The sequence below is a fragment of the Phalacrocorax aristotelis genome, chromosome 2, assembly GCF_949628215.1.
Source record: "Phalacrocorax aristotelis chromosome 2, bGulAri2.1, whole genome shotgun sequence".
NCBI classification, from domain to species: Eukaryota; Metazoa; Chordata; class Aves; order Suliformes; family Phalacrocoracidae; genus Phalacrocorax; species Phalacrocorax aristotelis.
The window spans coordinates 49787283-49808558 of record NC_134277.1 but is presented as its reverse complement, the minus strand read 5'-3'; the positions used below and the strand labels follow the sequence as shown (position 1 = coordinate 49808558).

The 21276-nt window shown below is 42.9% G+C and overlaps 2 protein-coding genes across 9 annotated transcripts in view; one reads left to right on the top strand and one right to left on the bottom strand.

The window, feature by feature from the left end:
• Positions 1–1214, bottom strand: part of TRAK1 (trafficking kinesin protein 1) — a 136640-nt gene extending 135426 nt beyond the window's left edge. Inside the window, exon 1 of the mRNA XM_075083477.1 lies at positions 716–1214. The gene's annotated coding sequence lies outside the window, so the exon portion shown is untranslated. The remainder of the gene's footprint in view (positions 1–715) is intronic.
• An 8459-nt stretch (positions 1215–9673) lies between these two features.
• Positions 9674–21276, top strand: part of ULK4 (unc-51 like kinase 4) — a 248917-nt gene continuing 237314 nt past the window's right edge. For 3 of the 8 annotated variants that reach the window (XM_075083467.1, XM_075083466.1, XM_075083470.1), the window contains exons 1-4: positions 12835–13100; positions 14338–14437; positions 18843–18982; positions 20545–20704. In XM_075083467.1, the coding sequence (XP_074939568.1) occupies positions 12912–13100; positions 14338–14437; positions 18843–18982; positions 20545–20704 (589 nt within the window). In that variant the 5' untranslated portion in view covers positions 12835–12911. Of the gene's footprint in view, positions 9765–9962; positions 10041–12821; positions 13101–14337; positions 14438–18842; positions 18983–20544; positions 20705–21276 lie in introns of those variants that run through there. The other 5 variants (XM_075083469.1, XM_075083468.1, XM_075083472.1 and 2 more) reach the window with 5 other exon arrangements.

Sequence of the window (21276 nt, the reverse complement as noted above, 5' to 3'; positions counted from 1 at the left end):
CCTGGACTCCCACCCTTTCGTAGATGTTCCATTTTTTGGATGTTTCCTACGCTTCCCTAATTTTATATGAAAATAAGCTTGTCCACACACAAAGTTCAAGAATTGTTGCTGCAAACCAAAGCGGACACTAAGATTTCAAACTTGTGAAAAAACATAATGGAATATTTTAGCCATTTTAAACAGAGGTGTATGCCAAAAGCTATCCATAATCCCTGACATTGAGGAAACCAAGTCAGCATTTGTGTGTCCCTCCCCAACGGCTACGAAGGCCATCTCTATAAGCGGTGGTCCTTCCAACTTATCACTGCAGCGGTTCACCTGTAAATAATTCACTGGCCAAATTTTGCAAGGGATTCTTGACCTCCAGTAAACAATTACACCCAACCACCTCTTTCCCTTAAGGGGGCGGAAGGGACGAACGAGCGCGGCACCGTAGCCGGTGCGCTGCGCCCGCCCCCGAGCGGGCCGGCGGTGAAGGTCGCCCTGCCGCCCCCGAGGCAGGGGAAGAGGCGCCGCTGCACCTTGCTCAACCTCCGTGTGGCTCCCGGCCGACCAGAGGGGGGCCTCGCCCGCACAGCGCCGGGCACGGCGTCCCGGCGCCCGCCTCCCGCGCCCGCCCGCTCACCTGAGGCCGAGCGGGGGCAAAGACAGCCACGCCGCTCCCGTCCCCCCCGTCCCCACAGGCCGACCCGTAACACGCCGAAGGCTCACTCACCCCGCTCCGGGCCCCCCGGGCGCCCGCGCCGCCAAGGGCAGCGGCGGGCGGGCGGCGGCGCCCCCGCGGGCCGGGGGAGCCTCACTGCCGGCGGCGGCCACCTCCGGGCCGCTTCTCCCCTCACGGCTCGCCCTCGGCCCGCGCCGCTGAGGCGGAGCTCTGGGGGTGCTGCGGCCGCCGACGGCTCCCTCCGCCTGCCAGCGCCTCACGTGTCCTCCTCCCCGGTCTCTCCCCTCTCTTGAACAGCGCCAGGGGACCGCTGCAAACCGCCCCCCGTCCCGTCGCGTCCCGCCCCGGCCGGGCGGGAACACACGTGGGGCGGCCGCCGGTCGCTCTCCTCGGCCGCTCTTCCTCCGCTCGCCTTCACCCGGCCTGGGCCGGGCGGCCTCCTCGGGAAGTGGGGCGGCGCAGACACGCAGGGGGCTGCAGGAAGGGGCCCGCCGGCGGCCAGCTCGGAGGCCGCTCGCTCGGTAATCGCAGCGTTCCCCGCCGCCCCCCGGCGGCCATTACCTCATGGCCCAGCCCTGCCGCGGGGGAGGAGCCGCGCGTAGCCCGGCAACCGGCCCCCCGCCGAGGCCCGGGCCGGCGGGCGGATCCGCGGCGGGGTGAGGGGAGGTGAGGGCCCGGCCTCTCCTCCCGCCGCCCCGGCCCACCGCAGCTACCCACCCGCTGGGAGGGCTGGCGGGGCGCGGAGCCGCTCAGCTGCCGGCCGTGTGCCGGCCAAAGGGGGGCTGCAGGTTTGCCGCGCCTTCGGATTTGTTACAGCTACCGCGGCCGTATCGCTTTTGAACGACCGGGGCCGGTGCAGCCGGCCGGCTGCCGCGGCCACCTGTGCCCGGGTTTGTCACGGCGCCTGCGAGAGCGCTGCCGGCCCCAGCTGAGCAAAAAGGCTTAAGCAGAGCCCCGGCCAAGCGCCCACCCAGGCTGAGGGACGCTGGGGGGACAGAAAGACAGACACGGGAATAGGGGAGAGGGTCGGTGAAATAGCGGTGAAAGTTAGACATCCAAAATATGTGTTTCTTCAAGTTTGGTAGAGGAACGAAGGAGAGGAATCTTGTCCGCGGAGAGGAAAGTTGGAGTATGAGTGCAAGACGTATTAGACATCAGAAAATCCCCAAAGGAAAATGTCCCACCGCCAGAGAAAAGCTTCAGCCTGGGTTCTTCATAAAACAAACAAAAAAACCCCAAACCAAACAACAAAAAAGAAACCCAGAGGAAATCACGACTTCTTTCTGCAGCAGAACTATTTGTTGGATTATTTTTGTTTACCAGCAAGGGAAAAACAGAATTGTGTCCAAGGTTACAGCTGGTAAGACAAAAAAGTTGCAGTCTTGCTGGTGACAGGATTCCAGAAGCGTGGGATGTGTGTTAACCTCGAGTGAGTGTAAATGGATTCGGGGTTTGACCCTGAATAACCCATACGAAGAAATGATCCAACCCTTCACAGATGCAGAGAGAATCCCAGATGGGGATGTGCTTGGGTGACGGAAAAGAGGAGAAATGTTACAAGGACAACAGAGGATTCACAGGCACCCGATGAACAGGCGTGTCTTCAGAGCAGATCCCCTGGCAGTGACTAAGGGTGAAGTTAGATGTGGCATGTGAGTCACCCTGAAAGCTTGCTGCTTCCCAGAGGAGCAGGCTGCTTTCCCCACTTCTCCCGTGGAGGAGCCAAGCACTCCCAGGTTTTCCAGGGGCTGGCTCTGGTGCTTAGGATTCCTCAGTGAGTGACTCAATTTACTAACCTGACAGAGAACTTATTATATTTTTTCCCTTGTGAGTTTTCTGCTAGGTTAGTGAACTGAATCGATTCGCCCTAATGTCATGAAAGTATCAGGAGTGAGCACGAAGAAAGAGTTGGAAGTATTCATCTGGGAGGAACAGGACCATCCCTTTGGTGACACTGCACTGTTAAATCATCTCAGTGGGCTCATCTAACTCCTCCCTAAAATAGAAACTTCATGTTACTGCTAGGAAGCCTAACACTTAGGTATCATTAAAAAAGTTGGTCCCTTCCACTTCTCACCCTCAGCTGAGTCCTCCCATTGCTTCCTTTGTGCCCAGGCTTGTATATGTGTGACCCTGTGGTTAGCCAGCGAGCAAGTTAATCAGGAGGCTTTAAAAAAAGGACAGTTTTCTAATTAATTCCTGAAACAGCTAACAGTGGAGTCAGATGAGTGACAGAGGTTGCACAAGAGAAGGAACAAGACCATGCAGTTGCAAACAAGGGATCGATCCTTTCAGTAGAAGTGGGGCACTTGTTATGATGCGTAACATAAGCCCAGGACAGCAGTGAGGAGGAAGGCTCTGTACAGTGAAGGAGAAGTACTTTGGAGGAACAGAGTTTGCTCTGTGCTTTACAGAATGTTAATGACAAGCAAAAAAAAAAAAAAAAGCAAAGATAGGCCGGTAAGGGATTAAAAAAAAAAAAAAAGCTTTCAGTTCCACAAAAACAGAGGAAGAGACAACAGAGGCATCTTTAAATCAGAGCCCAGGAAGAAAATGCAATGTTCAAAAACCCAGAAGGCAGGAACGATCTGCAGGCAGAAGGAAAACCAAGAAGCAGAAAAGTGAAGATTCACACCAACAATAGAGAGAAACAAGTCTGCATGATTGGAGACCTCTTGTTGGGAACAACCAATTGACCTGTCGGATCTGCGTAAGGAACAGGGATTTGACATGTACTGCTGAGACTGAAAAGAGTCTTGTTAGAGTCAGCAGAAGTTGTTCACGGTGGGACAAATAGCAATGGCGTGCACTGTTGATACACAAACACAGCGTGTGGGAGTGTACCAGGGGAGCGGACCTGGGAGTCGGATTGCCAGCCCCTGGCATGCGAGGTGCATGTCTGTATGTTGTTGGTCATGGGACATGGTAGCCATTCTTCAGTGGTTGCTGTACCAAATCCTCCTCAGGATTTTTTGTTGCATGGTGCCATTGTGCACATAAGCATACTCCATTGCATTCTTACCACCATCTCAATTCATCCACCTAGTAATTCCAAAGCTGGCGATGGACACAGTAGCCAGACACTTTAAAAGTTTCCTAGATTTCTCTGCTCTCTTTGTGTTTTCATTATCCTCTCCATTTCCTCTCTCTTCTTGACTCACATGATATTACCACATTAATTCTCAATTTCTCTTTCTTGATTACATCTCTAGAAAGACCCTGCTAAAATAGAAGACTTCTCAAATATACTTCTTAGTGAGCGTCTGCTGTTTTTCTTGCATGTTCCTCACTTGCTGTCTCTAGAACAATCCCTGTAAAACATTCAAGGAATACAATATTGCTTTAAAAGCATTTGAAAATTCAGATTCAGAAATCCCTGGTTAGTTTGCCAGCTGAACTGCAGCTATGATTGTAGAGTATGTGATTTTAATCTCAGAGAACAAGCTAATTCAAAGGGCATGAATCTAAGAAAAAAAATGATCACTAAAATACATCCCACAAATGTGTTTCTGTATAGCTGTGTGGGTGGATTTAAGAAGGAAGGGGTTGTGGTGCTCCCTCTTTTTGTTCTTCTTGCTGATACCTGGTGTTGCTGTCCCCATTTCTCACACTTTTATATTAGCATGGACTAAGCAATGCTGTAAGTCCTTTAAAAGGATCAATGAAGCGTCTGCATAATGCTGCCGGTACAACATCTTTTCTTGTTTAAATGGGTTTTCTGTAAAGCTATTGTTGCTTTTACCTGAATATCAAAACACATAGATTCTGACTATGTGATTCTGACTGAGCATACGAAGATTAAAAATGTGAGTACTTTTGATTTTTTTTTCTAGTGGTTTTTTGTTTGTTTTTGTTTTACAAGAAGTTATGCAATGTTGCCTTTCCGGGAAGAATCAAATCGGCAGAAAAGCTTTTCTTGTTCAAAGCACTACGGTTCCTTCAGGTAGAGTCAGCCAGCACCAACACTTTCTCCTTCTTCAACTGCTTTGCCACTGGAAATTCCTTTCCTGTAAAGGGGCAGCATCTTTCAGGAGCAATACCAGCTTATGGCATTGGTCTGAAGTGTTATCGCGACTGTGACCTAAGCAGAGCAAACACATGTATTTTGGAAAAGAAAACAAGGAAAATGAAAGGCTAAATCAAAAAAGTGAAAGTTTATGCACAAGCTGAAGCATAAACACAAGCAGAGGAGACAAATACAATGAAGATAAAAGGTCTTAAGGAGAAAAGTCCTTAAAAATATCCCACATAGAGGATCGTACATAATAATTATGGCAAAAGAAAGCATTATTCCAGAATTTACAGTCTGAAAAAACATGAAGAAAGCAAGCAGTGACTCAGAGGATGGGGATCTGCACATATTTGACATTAATTAAATGCAAATTGGAATAAATAGTAAAGGTCAGATTAGCATTAGAAGTGAAGACAAGTACACAAACAAAGAGGAAATTAAATGCAAGATAGTATGATAACGATAAATGTGCCAGGCATGCATTTTGCAAGAAAAGGAGAATAAAAAAGTGCAATCAAGCAAAGCCAAATGAAAATTATACTGTGGAATGATGATAACACCTTGAAGACATTGTGAATTCTAATCAGGATGCAAAGGATATCCTGAGTATGCAGGCTGAATCTTTGGAATATGCAACATAAAAGCTGTTGCTTTCTGCTGAAGCAGTGAATTTTTATACTCGGTAACAAAGCATTTGACTGTTGCCTGAGTCCAAACTGCTGAATGTATCTGAAGAAAATGGGGTGTCCTCCAATCATGTTATATCTAGACCAGATGAAAGTAATTCAACCAGTACAGCATCGACTTTACACACTACTTAGTGCATTAGAATAAGGAATGAAACGAACACTGGCATACACAGAGAAAGAAAGCATCACTAATATTTTTACATAATCTCAGAATTACATAAGCATCATGATAGTCACTGAAAAAGCAAGATTTTGACACGTCGTGTTCAGCCTTCCTACAGAAGCGAGGCGACTTTCTGGTCATATTTTGGAAGCTGTCAGGTAGGCTTCAGTGTTGAGAATGCTGTTAGTATTGACCCTGGCAGCTGAAGAGTATCAGCTCTGCCAGCCAGCCTCACAAATCAGTGTCAGAGCTGATGATACCCAGGAATGCGATATGAAGTAGAATCTGGCAGAATCTGTGGTAGCCATAACAATTAACCCCGTCTCATTAGCAGATAGAACTCGATACAAACAAACAAAGTTAGTTTTGACTTCAGTATCTTATACAGAGCAGTTGCTGACTTCCCAAGGAAACCCAATGATTTTGGCAAGGTAAAAGTAGCTTGAATATGCCAACCCCTTAAAGGTATTAACTCAGAGAGTATTAACATTTGCAGAGTATCTTATCATATCACTTTCAAATCTTAGACATATGCAAAGCATTGAGACCATAATGGAGGAAGAGGCAACACAAGCATGCTATACATGCAGTGTTGGCGACCTTACAAGTCAATCCAGTGAGGCAAGATTTGGAGCCTTGTTCATATAAAAGAAACCACTAGTAGTTTTGCCTCACCGGTGAAACAAACACATCAGCAAGGACTGTTTTGCAATAACGTTTCCGCAGTGAAAAGGTCAACTCTGTGATTGAGAAAACAAATTTCCAAACAGAAAGATCCCAGAAGTTACCAAAAGAATTTGAAAAATCATCGCTACTCCCAAATATCAGCAGCAGATGATACTGAAGCTGTAACATTTGAATTTATTTAATGACTTTGAGAAGGACCAGTGAATACAGCAGCCTTGTACCAGAAAAACAAGGTGACTAAATCATTAGAACCTTAATGTTTACTACAGAAATGAAGAAATAAAGGAAAACACACACAGTTTCACTCAAACAATGAAAATATGTGCTAGATTCAGGAGGATGCTGGAAAGAATCTGAGAAAAAAGCACAAGATAAAGATGTGCTTATGTTCCTGTCCATCATTCTGCTAAAATGGTCAAAGACCAGAAAAGCAGCCCCGTGTACCTTCCAGGAATGACAGAACTGTCAAGGCAAATGGGACACAAAAATATTATATATGAGCGACTGAATCATCACACCCAGGACACTGAAAATAGAAACTCTCTTGAGAACAGGGTCAGTCTGGAATAGAAGGAAACACCATGTACTAGCAAGATGGGATACAGCATGAGTAATCATGCTGGGAGAAAACCTAGTACATGTGGCAAAATAAAGCAGAAGTATATAGCATCTTCAACAGGCCCTAGAGCAAACTAAAGAACAGATCTTACTAAAGGAAAACAAAACATGGAAACATACCTTAGCATTACAGGCTAGTATTCAGACTTTTAGGAACCAGGCAAAATGTCAGAGGCTTCTATAATACCCACTAAGGGCAGAGCAGCAAAGTGTTTAAGCATTCCTGAACTATGTGGTTTCAATCACAAGACCTCAGTTTACCTCAAATTAGATCATATATTTATTTGAGAACAAGAATTTGATTACATCTGACTGTCCCATACAATACCCAGGCAAACAGCGAGGCTGAGTTTGCTCTACAGATTGTTGAGAGTATTGAAATGGTACAAACAGCAGAAAGAATATTTTGCATTCCGTTCTTGAATGTTGAAAATATTTCCAGAGAAAAGTTTACTGCAGTTGAATACAGTGCTTGAAGTTATGTTCAGTTACAAACTAAATGAGTAACAGATTAAAATGTTAAGAAAAAGGCCAAAGATAAGAGTCTTAGAATTACAGCCCTGATTTGTATTTAGATTATGTCTTCAAGATAACTCTTGTACTGGAAGCAAGTGACATGTTTGAAGAGAGGATTCCCTATTCTTATACCAAATCAAAGGGATAATTCCCCATCTGGGCTATATTGAAATTGTGTATCCAGATGGTGAGAAAGATGCAGATGGGTAATAAAGTATGTATCAATAACCAAAAAGCGCCATAGTTCCTAACTGAGAGGTACTGGAAAAAAAGAGGGCTGTGAGTCAACTAATGTCTGCTAGTAATTACACTGAAAATTCTTCATCATGAAGACATTTAATTTGAAAGGTGATGAATCTCTTACTTGTTATTAAAGCATTTTTTGTGTTCCTCTCTGTACTTTGTAACACTCTTTCCACTATTATATGAAGATCTCAAAAGCCTTTGTTGAAGTTCATACCATCTGACTCCCCCAAAATGGAATATTTACCCCCTTTGCGTAAAAACAATCCCTAACCTGGACTAATTTAACAGAAAGCTGTACATAAAACAAAACACTAGAAATTTTGAAGAAAAGGCAATAACTTGATAGTTATTGTGGCTTAGTTTTGTCCTCTCGGGCAGGGACAACAAAATTAAGTGACTTTTCTAAGATTTGCCATCAAATTGCTGTCAGGACGGGTTCTGCAACTGAGCTAATATTCTGTTTCTTCTTTATATCGGTGACCCTCATCAGAGCCAAAGATAAAATACACAGTTTCCTAAAATCTAAATAAATCCCTCTTCAAAGCATACTTTTCTTGTGCTTACTAAAAGAAACTAGGTGATACATTCAGTTTATTTATATCTAGTCACCTACTCATTTACATTAAAAAAGAAATGGAAAATTTGTTTTGCTTGTGCAGTTTCAAAGCTGTAGCTTCATTAGTAATTACAGATCAACTCTAATCACTAAAATCATACTCTGCAAAATGGGACAATATCTGAAATTACTAAGAAGTAAGCAATTTTACCATGCATATGCACACAATATTTTTCAATGCTTATGAATCTGGTCAATTCTATGTGGATATCCAATAAGACAGCAAAAATTATACTTGTGTGCAGCACCAATCTCTTACCGGTTCTGTAGAGTCTCTACCAAACCCCTCAACAGTTGAACGGTGACAAAACGTTTAGCAAGCTGTGTAGCTAACAAAGCTTGATTTCCTCCAGATCTGTTCTTTCTGTTTATAGCCTCTGCTGTCTAACAAGGTATGAAACAAAACTGAAGCGCTTCTTGCAACTCATACCTTTTCAACATCCCTCTCCCAGACACAGGGGTTTGGGTTTTGTCCCCCCTTTTTTTCCGTATTAGGGGGATTTAAATTCATACTGAAATCTTTCCTAAAGCGGCGGATAAAAAAAGTCAGACCGTCTGTTATACAGCCTGAAGAAACATTCAGTCCTTCCTGTTAAGTATACTAGTTCTTTTATCAAATCTGTTTGACAGTTCAAATCTGTTAGGTCAAGGTGAAGGTGGACAACAGACAAAACAGTTCTTTACAACATGCCTTAAGAAGACATACCAGATACTCAATGTTTTGCCACATAACATGAAAGGATACTTATTTGACTTGTTCAGGGGCTTTAAAACCACCCCAATACCAGACCACCAAAATACCATTATTCCAAAATGATGCGAAAACTCCACTTTACTGCTAAAAACGGAAAACACTTGTTTGAAGGGCTAAATGTTGTCCTAAGTGCTCCCCAGTGAAGCGTTTACAGATCACCATAACGGGTCTGACAGCAATATGTGTTGCTGTAACCGAGGCCAGACCGATGGAGGGTTAATAGAAAAGCCCGGGCTTAGAGCGGCGGGGGGCGCTGGAGCCTCCCTCAATACCCCTGTCTCCCTCAGGCACCTGCCCACCCTGGCGGTTGATGACGTACGTCCCGCCGCCAGGCCTCGGCCTCCCCGACCGTTAGCCCGCCGCTGACGGTTGCCTTGCGACCAGTGGACCCCGCTCTGACGTAGCCGCCTCCTGGCCCAATGGTGGCTCCGCTCTGTTTCCGGCGTCTGACGCCGTCTCCTGGATACGGGCGCGGAGTCGCGACCATCCGAGAGGCGCGCGGGGGGTCGATAGACCCGCCTGAGGCTGGCCCGTGCGTTCTTGCTAGAGTAAGGGGAAAAAATACAGCTCCCGGAATCGGTGCGCCCGCTGTGCCGACGCCCCTCCGCTGGCTGTATTTTGTGGCGTGCAGGGATGCGTTTCCCGCCGGGACACTTACAAAGCGCTCCTCCCTCCCATCGGGGTGTGGGAGATTCCGGCCCAGGGGGCGGGGCTCCGCCTACTTCGGTTGATGGCGGCGGCGCGGCGACAGTAACGCCGCCTCCTTGCCTATACCCCCGCCCCCGCCTCAGCCTCACAGGTACGGCCGTCGCTTCCCGCGGACGGCTAACGGCCATTAGCGGGCGGGGCGCCCGCGTGCCTAACGGTCCTCGGGAATTGGAGCCGCCGACCCCCGCCCCCTCAGCGCCCCCGGGCCCTGGTCATCTGCCCGCGGCCGGAGGCCCTGGGGCTGAGTGCGGACTCGGAGTTGGGGGTGTCCTCCGGCTCCCTCTGGTGCCCCAGCTGGAGGCCTCCTGAGGGGCAGGAGACCCGCCGGGGGACGGCCGGCCTTACGGCACCCTCACTTCTGCCGCAGGTGGGCCAGGAGGCGCCGTGTCCCAGGGGTTGCAGTGCAGTGCCTCGGGCCTTGCTACTCCCTTCAGAGTGTTCTGGCCGTTCTCTCACCGAGAGAAGGCAGAAATGCTTCTGGAACGGTGTGTCCTTGGTGTGGTCGTGCATCCTGCCCAGAGCAAATGCAGCTCCCTTGGCAACTGGAGTCTGCTGCTTTGGGTACTTCTGCAGAGTTTCAGGCCTGTTTCACTACAGGTGGTGGTGTGGGAGGCTTCCACAGCAGCCATCCCATCTCGAGTTGCTGCTTTTTGCTTTTTGTGTCACTTTACTGGATCTCTTTGCACTGTATTTCTAAACTAATGAATATACTCCAGCTGTTGAAAGTCAGTCTCATGGGTCATGCTCCATCGGTTTGTGTACTGAAATGATGGCATAGCCATTACTGTTCAGATTCAGGGATGCAAGACTGGATGCTTTTCTTTTCCCTGTAGCCTCTTGTAGAGCAGCTAATGGAGACCTTATCTGCAAGTACTGCCAGTCATGAGGTAGGAATGAAGGCTTCCCCGTCCCATGACCAGGACTATGACTATCTCTATTAATGTGTGTTTGCATGTCATTGGTCTTGCTTTTGTCAGATAACCAGATATTCCTGTACTTTGCATTGAGCCCAGCATACATTTGTGTGGTTTAATGTATAAGTGGATGATAATGGCTTTCGTATGAAAGATAACATGAAGATATGTTCCATCTGTCTAAAGAGTATATGCCTCAGTCCTGTGATGAGGTGGATATGTCAGGTTTAAAGTATGGGAAAGAAGAAGGGCAAGGAAGGGGCTGTGGTCATGTAAATTTTGGGGATGGGCTGTGGGTGGGCAATCTCTTTTGCTGCATACCTTTCTATGGCATTGCTATTCTGGAATCTTTGTGTACTAGGGGATGACATTATGGGTTTTTTAGTCTTTGGGTTTTTTTTTAAGCTTTCCAGAAAAAAAAAAACCCATAAAGAATGATGTAATGGTCTGCATGAATTGGAAAAGAGAGATAGGGAAATGGAGACCCCCAGCTGTTCTGATGCTATATCTTTGTGCCTTACTTTGGGATGTTTGGCAAACTGACGGTTGTATTATCACCCTGCTCTCATAGATAACTGTAGAAAAAATGGTCTTCTTTCCTATGTTATACTGGCTGTAGCTAGCTGTTTGCTTAGTGCTAGGTAAAATCAAACTAATTTACAGTATTAATCTCAAGGCTTTTGAATTGTAATGGTGAGTTTCTTTCTGTGTTTGGGAAGAAAACTTCTGTCTTAGATCTTTGGTAAAGGAAGTCCTGGAATCATGAGGTTCCTTTGCCTGTTGTAAATTCTGGATCATCTGGCACCTATGCTCTGGCAAGAATCATTATTTTAGTGACAGACACTTTGTTGTCTGGTGCTGCCCAATGCTGTGTTGTATTTTCACTTGAAGTCCTCTCTGAAAACTTGGGAATTCCCTGGTCTTCATTTTGGTCTTTGGTTTGTCACTCTGGGAGTTTTGTGTCTCTCGAAAGAGTTACAGTGAAATTGAGTTTGTGGTTAGGCATTTGGCAGCTGTATTGCTTAGGCAGCCCTTCCTCTCCATTCTTGCTGATCTTTCCTGTTGCTGCACTACCCTCTCCAATTTGCTGTTTTTCTATGGTTTTAGGACAACTACACTGAGAACTGGTCTTGTTGAAAGAAATCAACAGTTGTATAAACAAAGTGGAAGTGGTCCTGTAGAGATGAGACAGCAACTCCAAAAGGCTTGGAATTAAATTAGTAGTTGGAAGAAGTAATTAAATTGGTAGTTGGAAGAACTGGGCATTGAATGTGAAGCTGTCCTGGTGCTAGAAGAACTTACTACAAGGTGGTCAATGAGGACTAGTTGGCAATATATGCTGTTTCTGGAATATGCTGATATTGGGATTTTCTGTCTGTCTGCTCTTAACCCGGTGGAATAACTGAGGAGTAGGATAGAAAGCTGATGCAGAACTCTTACGTCATGTATTATAGTTCCTTCAATATTTTGCTGTCAGTTCTCCCATTGCTTCAACATTCTCAGAGAAAATAATTATGGAACAAAAGAACTAACCAGACTTTTATGAAAAGCATCTAACTGTTTAAACATACAAATGCGACTTGCTGGGTTTGCAACACATGACAAATATTTCATTTGTTTCAGTATGTAAATTAAAACATATAAAATTCTTTAGACAAAACTACAAATATAGATTAAATGCCTGTGGAACTGCCTGATTCCCACAATGCAACATTTGCCAACAAATTTACACAGCTTTTTTCTGTAAGGAATTGTTTCTATCCATGAAAAATTCTCAACACTGAGTCCTGTAGCTGGTAAAGCTACACTCAGCTTACCATTCAAAGGAAAACTAATGTTCTCGAAGTCATGTGTTTTTCAGTTACGCTGATTAAATCAGTTATTGCACAGGTTTAAATTACTTGTGACAAGTTGCAGAGGCACATTTGCCTGAAGTGTCCTTGGGCAGAAATGGCAATCTTATTTGGCAAGGCTTTTGGTATAGAATATTTTCATTTGGACAGCAGTTCTGTGTAGAACATGCAATTTTAAGTTTGGTAGTGTGATGTTTATTTACAGATAAAATATTTTTAATATGTAGCCACTGGCCTCTCTGTAACTCTTTGAATATGTTAAGAGCTTTGGAAGTGGAAAATTCTATTATTTCTTCAAAATTTTGGTCACATTTCCTGAGTGGAGGCCTTCTGTAAGGTAATTATGTTTGATCTTGCTGGAAGTATATAAACTCTATTTTCAAGAATTGGGCGGGTAAAGACTATACATAAATCACTACTAAATTTGAATTATCATCCCCCCGCACCCTTTCTTTAAAGGTTTATTTGTTTATGAGGCTAATACCATGTTTCCAATCCATTGCCTGTAAAGCATCCTTAAGCATGGAGAACTTCATTCTGTATGAAGAGATTGGAAGAGGAAATAAGACAGTTGTTTATAAAGGAAGAAGAAAGGGGACAATTAATTTTGTTGCTGTTCTTTGCACTGATAAATGCAAAAGAGCTGAAATAACAAACTGGGTAAGTAATTTTTTATCCTGCTATATCTGGGAAAAGATATAGCTTGCACAATCCTTGTAGCAGAGGTAACGTAAAAGAAAAATAGCATATACGTCTTTTCATGGAGTTTGTCACAGTTTAGATCAGCTTATTAAGATTTAAAATCTTATAATTTGAAAAGATGATTATTTTAATTTATGTATTTCTTAATCTGATTTTATTGTTGTTTAAATCACTTGTGTAAACCCATGTTTACAGACTTACTCTTTCTGAGTTATGTCGGAGAACTTGTGAAAGCAGTTGCATGTAGTTGTTTGCTTTTTGTTATCAGTTGTGCAAATTCAGTGGTAGCAATACCTCCAGAAAATAATCAATATAATAAATTTTTTACTTACCAAGAAGAAATTATTTTTGCTGAAGCAAGAATATTTAAAGTAAATCAGTTCTGGTTTGTAAAAGTTTGGCAAAGTTTTAAACATATAGTACTTTCTGGAAAAGAAACTGTAACTGATACAGTTAGGCTTTCCAGATATTTTGTTTTTCTAGTAGATAATTTATGTTTCAAATTCCCTCTCATTTTCTCAATGATCATTTATTGGGTGATTAATGAATCTGCTCAATCTAAATTTTTTTTTTTTTTTTTTTTTTGCTTAGAAGTATATTCCTCTTAGAAGGCCCTCAGGGGTACCTTACATGCCACTCTGAGAAGATACAGAGGCTTCTGTAGATATCAGGCTATGTAGGTGTGATAGAAATATGGATTTCCAAGGACCCTTGAATGTTTGCTCTTGCCTGATAAGATTAGAAATGACAGAAAAAAGTCTTTTTATTTCCTCTTACTATGTTCACCACATTGCCTCACACTTGTTTGCTCACGGAAAAGAAAATAGGAATGCACGTTTGGCTCCAAATTCTGATTTGAAATTTGTTGGGTTTTTTAGTGGTGCAGGAAGTGCTTATAATTTTGGGTTGGGGAACTTCCTATATTTTTTTTATATATTATTAAAAACAGGTGAGTTGGGCAAGGTCTGTGAGGAAAGTCATCTTTCCTCGACATACATGTAAAACCAAAATATTTAAATATTTGCATTGGAAAATTATTCTAGTGCCTGGAAAGGGTAAGAGAACAAGTAGTTGATCTAGAGTAAAGTTGTATGTCTCCTTCCCCCTTAAGTCAATATATATATTGCTTCCCTCCCCCCCCCCCCCCCCTCGTTAAACTGGGGAAAACTTTAAACTGCTAAAAACTTTGTTCTAGGTTCGTCTGACTCATGAAATCAGACACAAGAATATAGTGACATTTCATGAATGGTATGAAACCAGCAACCATCTCTGGCTTGTAGTGGAATTATGCACAGGTAAGATAAGCTCAAAAGGTAAAAATTAATGGAGCGAGTATTCATAAGACATTTCTTCTAACAGTTTCTCCACAAAAAAAAAAATCTTTAAAAAAGCTTAATAACTATCTGATTATTAACTTGAGAATCCTTTTTAGATATAAAAATGGTTTTGCTTTTGGAAACATTTGTAGAAATCCTTTGAAGTAATATTTCTCCTCTGCTTCACTATATGTATGTTAATTGATGTGACATAATGTTGGGTTTTAGTTGCTGAAGAGGTAGACTAATCAAGGGAACTTAAAACCAAATTGTGAATAGTTGGAGGGTAACTAAGTAAAAATTACTTGAGAAGTTTTCTAAGGATTGGCAGCTTTGGGTTCTCTTTTCATTTTATAGCACAAAATAGTAAAGAGAGCAAGGAGCAAATCAAATTATAATGTACAAATGATTTAATATGTTAAAATAAATTTTTTAATCAAAGGGTGATTCTGTAGCTAATAGTAAATTATCTATGTTTTCTTCCCGTTCAGTAGAAGTATTATTACTTTTATGTTAAGACATTAATTTCAGAGCTCTGAGAACCCAGAACTTCATGAAGTCATTTACTGAGTTTTGGTAGGTTCTTGCCAATCTATTAAAGAAATCTTTTAAGGCTTTCTGTGATTGAGATGACTGCATGTTTTAAACTCCAGAGAGTGTGCTTTACTCCACATGGAAAGAAAAGAAGGCCAGTTGTACTAGAGATGTATTTTAAGATTTTGGTGTCTGGAGTTTGTTTCACTGTAGAAGTTCATATTACACCTTTTTTTCTATCCAGAATTCTGTTTCAAAAATTACTGAAGAGAACCTACAAGTTCGGGGGGGGGGGGGGGGAGGGGAAATTAGATCATTCTTTCAATCATTAAAAGTTAAGTTAATGGTTCATACGGACGCTTTGGTCTATTTGTTTAGTCTAACTTATGGGCACATATGTAGGTCATTAGGCAGCGTTTCATTAAGTACAGATTGACAACCAGGAGACCAACCACCTCAATGGTGTGCATGGCTATAGTGGATCCTTGTGGACCCCTCCACGGAAACCTGTATGCTCAATTACCTCTCTGTACACCAATGCATACAGCACGGGGAATAAACAGGGGGAACTAGAAGTCTGTGTGTGGTTGCAGGGCCATGGTCTGATTGCAGTCACAGAAATATGGTAGGATAGCTCACATGACTGGAATGTGGTCATGGATGGATACAGGCTTTTCAGGACAGACAGGCCAGCAAGGCGAGGTGGGGGAGTTGCTCTTTATGTGAGGGAGCAACTGGAATGCATTGAGGTCTGCCTTTGAGTCGAAGGAGAACAAGTTGAGAGCTTGTGGGTAAAAATTAAGGGGCAGGCAAATATGGGAGACACTGTTGTAGGTGTTTGCTACAGGCCACCTGATAAAGAAGAGGTAGTTGATGAAGCCTTCTACAGACAGCTGGAAGTAGCCTCACAATCGCAGGCCCTGGTCCTCATGGGGGACTTCAACCAACCTGATATTTGCCAGAAAAGCAATACGGCAAGCCATGCACAATCCAGAAGGTTCCTGCAGAGCATCAAGGACAACTTTTTGATGCAAGTGGTGGAGGAGCCAACGAGGCGAGATGTGCTGCTCCACCTTATCCTAGCAAATGAAGGGCTGGCTGAGGATGTGAGAGTTGGGGATAGCCTTGGCTGCAGTGACCATGAGATGATTGAGCTCAGGATACTGCGAGGTAGAAGCAGGGCTATGAGTTGGGTTACAACCCTGGACTTCAAGAGGGCAACTTTGGCCTCTTCAAAGACCTGCTAGGAGGAGTCCCATGGGCTAGGACTCTAGAAGGCAGGGGGGTCCAAGAGAGCTGGACACTGTTCAAGGACCACTTCCTCCGAGCTCAAGATCAGTGTATCCCTAGGAGGAAGAAGTCAGGCAGAGGAGCCAGGAGACCTGCATGGATGACCAAAGAGCTTCTAGTGAAACTGAAATGGAAGAGAGGTGTTCATAGTATGTGGAAAAAGGAACTGGCCAGTTGGGAGGAATATAGGAATGTTGTCAGGGTATACAGAGATGTAAGGAGGAATGCCAAGGCCCACTTGGAACAAAACCTAGCGAGGGATGTCAAAGATAAGAAGGGCTTCTTTAAATACATCAGCAGTAGAATGAAGACTAGGGATACAGTGGGCCCACTGCTAAACAAGGAAGGGGCCCTGGTGACGCAGGATGCAGAGAAGGCAGAGTTACTGAATGCCTTCTTTGTTTCAGTCTTCACTGCTAAGGCTGGCCCTTAGGCATCTCAGCCCCCAGAGGAGATAGAAAAAGTCCGGAGAAAGGAGGACTTCCCCTTGGTTGAGGAGGATTGGGTCAGAGATCACCTAGGCAAACTGGATCTTCGCAAATCCATGGGCCTTGATGGGATGCACCCGCGAGTGCTGAGGGAGCTGGCGGATGTTCTTGCTGAGCCACATCCATCATCCATCTCTCCATCATCTTTGAAAGGTCATGGAGGACGGGAGTCGTGCCTGAGGACTGGAGGAAAGCAAATATCACCCCAATCTTCAAAAAGGGCAAGAAGGAGGACCTGGGAAACTATAGGCCATTCAGCCTCACCTCCATCCCCAGAAAGCTGATGGAGCAGTTAATCCTGGAGGTCGTCTCCAGGCATCTAGAGGACAAGAAGGTTATCAGAAGTAGTCAAGATGGATTCACCAAGGGAAGATCACACTTGACCAACCTCATAGCCTTCTACAATGGTGTGAGTGGCTGGGTCAATGAAGGGAGAGCAGTGGATGTTGTCTATCTTGACTTCAGCAAGGCATTTGACACTGTCTCCCATAACATCCTCACAGGCAAGCTAAGGAAGTGTGGGTTGGATGAGTGGACAGTGAGATGGATAGAGAACTGCCTCAACAACAGAGCTCAGAGGGTCATGATCAACGGGGCAGAGTCTGGTTGGAGGCCTTTCACTACCGGTGTTCCCCAGGGGTCTGTGCTGAGTCCAGCCCTGTTCAATATATTAATCAGTGACCTGGACAATGGGATAGAGTGTAACCTCAGCTGGGAGGAGTGGCTGATATGCCAGAAGGCTGTGCTGCCATCCAACGAGACCTGGACAGGCTGGAGAGTTGGGCGGAGGGGATCCTCATGAAATTCAACAAGAGCCAGTGCAAGGTCCTGCCCCTGGGGAGGAACAACCCCATGCACCAGTACAGGTTGGGGACTGAACTACTGGAAAGCGGCTCTGTTGAGAAGGACCTGGGAGTGCTGGTGGACAGCAAGCTGACTCTGAGCCAGCAAAAAAATAAAACATTTTTTATAAATAAAAATAAAAATATAAAAATATATATTAAAAATACAAATATATAAAATATAAATATATATAAATATATATAAAAATATAAATATAAATAAAAAAGATTTGTTTTATTTTTTATTTTTCATGGACAGAGGAACACTAACAATCAGTGGGGGAAGCATAGAGGGTGAATGTGAAGTCTGGGGAAGGACACATGTGATGGAGGATATATGTGAGGGGAAATTAGAAGGCTTTGAAGGTGTAATCTGATCAGAAACAGAGGAAGAGCTGGTTGGAATTTAGTGGAGAAGGAGAATGGTGATTTTAGAAGGACAGAGAAAGGTCTCATGTTAGGATGAGAAGTCCAGAGAGATACAAGTAGGACTTGCTGGGCCAGGAAGCTGGGATTTGTGTGAGAAACCTGGAAAGTGAAAGTTTAGTCCTGGGTATTTTTGGGTTGGGTTTTTAAGTTTTTTCTTTAAAAAAAAAAAAAAAAGGGAGGGAGGAAAGGATGAAAATGAAAGAACGAACTGGGGCACATGAGTCAAGAAAAGGACTGTGCAGAAATGATGTGTGAAGAATAAACAAAATAATTTATCTATTGTATGTTGTTGACCTCAGGACCCCAGAATGTAATCCAGTTTTACTGGTTCTATTGTCTGTGAATTCAGTGGAATATTGCATGTCATTAACTTTAGCACTTGTTCAGAGAAGTTGATAGCCTGCTCTTGGTATTGTTTATTCTTTTAAATCACACAGCAGGGATCTGGGTAAGGAATTTGAATAAACCCACTGTGTACTATTACATTGTGATGTGACACGGTTTCTGGGTTTCTTTTTTTCCCTTCTGTTTCCTTTGTAAAATAATCAATATTAAAGCAATTTTGAAGTCATGCACTCAATTTAGTTCTAGTCAAGATTAAGATTTTTGTCACAGTGTTGGAAATAGATTATTTTTTTCTGTACATATTGGATTTTGTAACTATTAGATAATTTCAAGAAATATCTTTAATATGATTTTTGCTTGGTATCTTTTGAAGACGCTTATATAATGTCCTTGGGAATTATTTGTATGGCATCTTCTTTATATGCACTTGCTGAATATGGGTTAAACATATTTCAGGTGGTTCTCTAGAATCTGTTATTGCTCAAGATGAACATCTACCTGAAGATGTAGTGAGAGAATTTGGTGTTGATTTGATTACTGGTTTATACCATATTCATAAGCTTGGAATTATCTTTTGTGAACTGACGCCTGGAAAGGTAAGAAAGAGTATTATTTATCATGTTTACAGTATGTTTTGAAGTAATAGAAAATGCTAATGAGGGAGTAAAGTTAACTAAACTTTCATTATTAATAGCCTTCTTCATTGTTTCCAAATGCTATTTACATTATTGTCTTGCTTGTGCATAAAAATACAAATCTTGATGTTGTTTTTGATTTTGTGTATGTGTGGAATTTATGTATATTTTTGCCAAAGTCCATGTTTGTTTTTAATTTATGTAGTAACTAGAGTATAACTATAACAAAGAATTCTTGCTTAAGAGTAATTGGTTTTGATCTTGATCTGTAAGAGATCAAGTTGCCCTTCTCTGAATTTTCTGTAAAATCTTGCACAGTTATATGCAATTTCTGTAATTTTGGGGTCCAAAAGCACTAGAAAAATATATGAATAAAGCATAATGGAGATGCCTCTATTCTTCCAAAGAAGAATGTAGCTGTAAAGTAATCCTCTGAGTACAGAGCGCTAAAGTAAGACTGCTTCCCACCATTCCTCCTCCCCACCCCCCCACCTATCTGATTGAATGGGCTATTTCTCCAAACAATATTTTCAAAGTCACAGAATGGTAGGGGTTGGAAGGGACCTCTGCAGATCACCTTGTCCAACGCCCCTGCTTGAGCAGGTGCACCTAGACCAGGGGGCACAGGACCACATCCAGGCGGGTTTTGAATGTCTCCAGGGAAGGAGATTCCACCACCTCTCTGGGCAGCCTGTTCCACTGCTCTGTCACCCTCACAGGAAAGAAGTTTTTCCTCATATTGAGGTATAACTTCCTGTGTTCCAACTTGTGCCCATTGCCCCTTGTCCTGTCACTGGGCACCTCTGAAAAGAGCATAGTCCCATCGTCCTGACACCCACCCTTCAGATATATATAAACATTGATAAGATCCCCCCTCAGTCTTCTCTTCTCCAGGCTGAACAAAACCAGGTCTCTCAGCCTTCCCTCAGAAGAGGGATGCTGCAGTCCCCTGATCATCTTTGTAGCTCTCTGCTGGACTTGCTCAAGGAGTTCCACATCATTCTTAAAAATCCCCAATTTTGGGGATTATGAAGCTTTTAATTACGAGAATAAGCAGTTGACCACGTAGAGAAAACTCTCACCATGATTGGACTAAATCTTTGGAATTTTCTGCTAAATAAACTTCAAAAGATTCACTTTTTTGCCCTTAAATGAAGTGATGTTTCTTTTTACTATGCCTTTATTTTCCTATACAGTTTTACTCTACTTTTACTTTCTTTTTTATAGTAATGTCACTGTTCATTTAGATTTAATAACGAGTAAACAAAAAGGCACATTAAACCTCTTCAGGGTTCTACTGTGAGATTCTGTAGTTTTCAGGTTATAAGAAAAAAGGCAGTATTGGTGTTGACTTAACTGAAAACACTGAAAAGCTTTTCTTTTATAGTATTACCTCTATGTACTTAAATGGTTGATATTGTGATTTTTTAAAAGAAATTATTTTATACTTTGTATTGGAAATTTCAGCAGTCATCAGTTTGAGTTTATGATACTTGTATGTTGGATTATGTTTATTCCTCTAGATTCTGCTGGAAGGGCCTGGTACTTTGAAATTCAGTAATTTTTGCTTGGCTAAAGTGGATGGTGAAAACTTGGAAGAACTTTTTGCTTTAGTTGAATCTGAAGAAGGTGAAGATGTTAGTGAAAGCACTCCACAAAGATACCTGAAAAACAGATTTCGAGGTAAGATGTTTTTACTAGCTAAAATTAACATACCAAAGGGACAAGATGAAAGTTGGAAAAAGCCTTTGTTTGAAGTAATATGGAGGAAGACCTTGAAGTGAAATAGCTGTTTATCGTTCCATTGGGGCTGACTAAATTTCTAGAAAAGCTGAATAATTCTGTTGTGTTATGATTTGTGAAGATTAATGTGCTTGCCTGGGTCTTTGCAACAGAAAGCATGGTCTGTACATTTTCTGTAAGCAGGTTTAACATATCCTACATATGGGGTATTATTAAAGTAAGCTCAAATCCAAAATCTAGCTCTTCAGGAAGATTGTTCAGAGACATCATAACTTACAGAGGGAACAACACCTGCAAGTGAGTAGGAAGAAAAACTGTATTTACAAATATATGGTAATAATTCTAAGTTTCACAAAGCCAGTTTAACTAAGCTGGAAAAAATATACTTCTGTCTGTCATAAAATGTATGACATACTAATAATTCATGACCCTTCCTGCTTTTTGTATATAGACTTCAGGATATTTTTGGATTGAAGCTCATATGTAGGTGACTATAGAGTATAGTATACTTG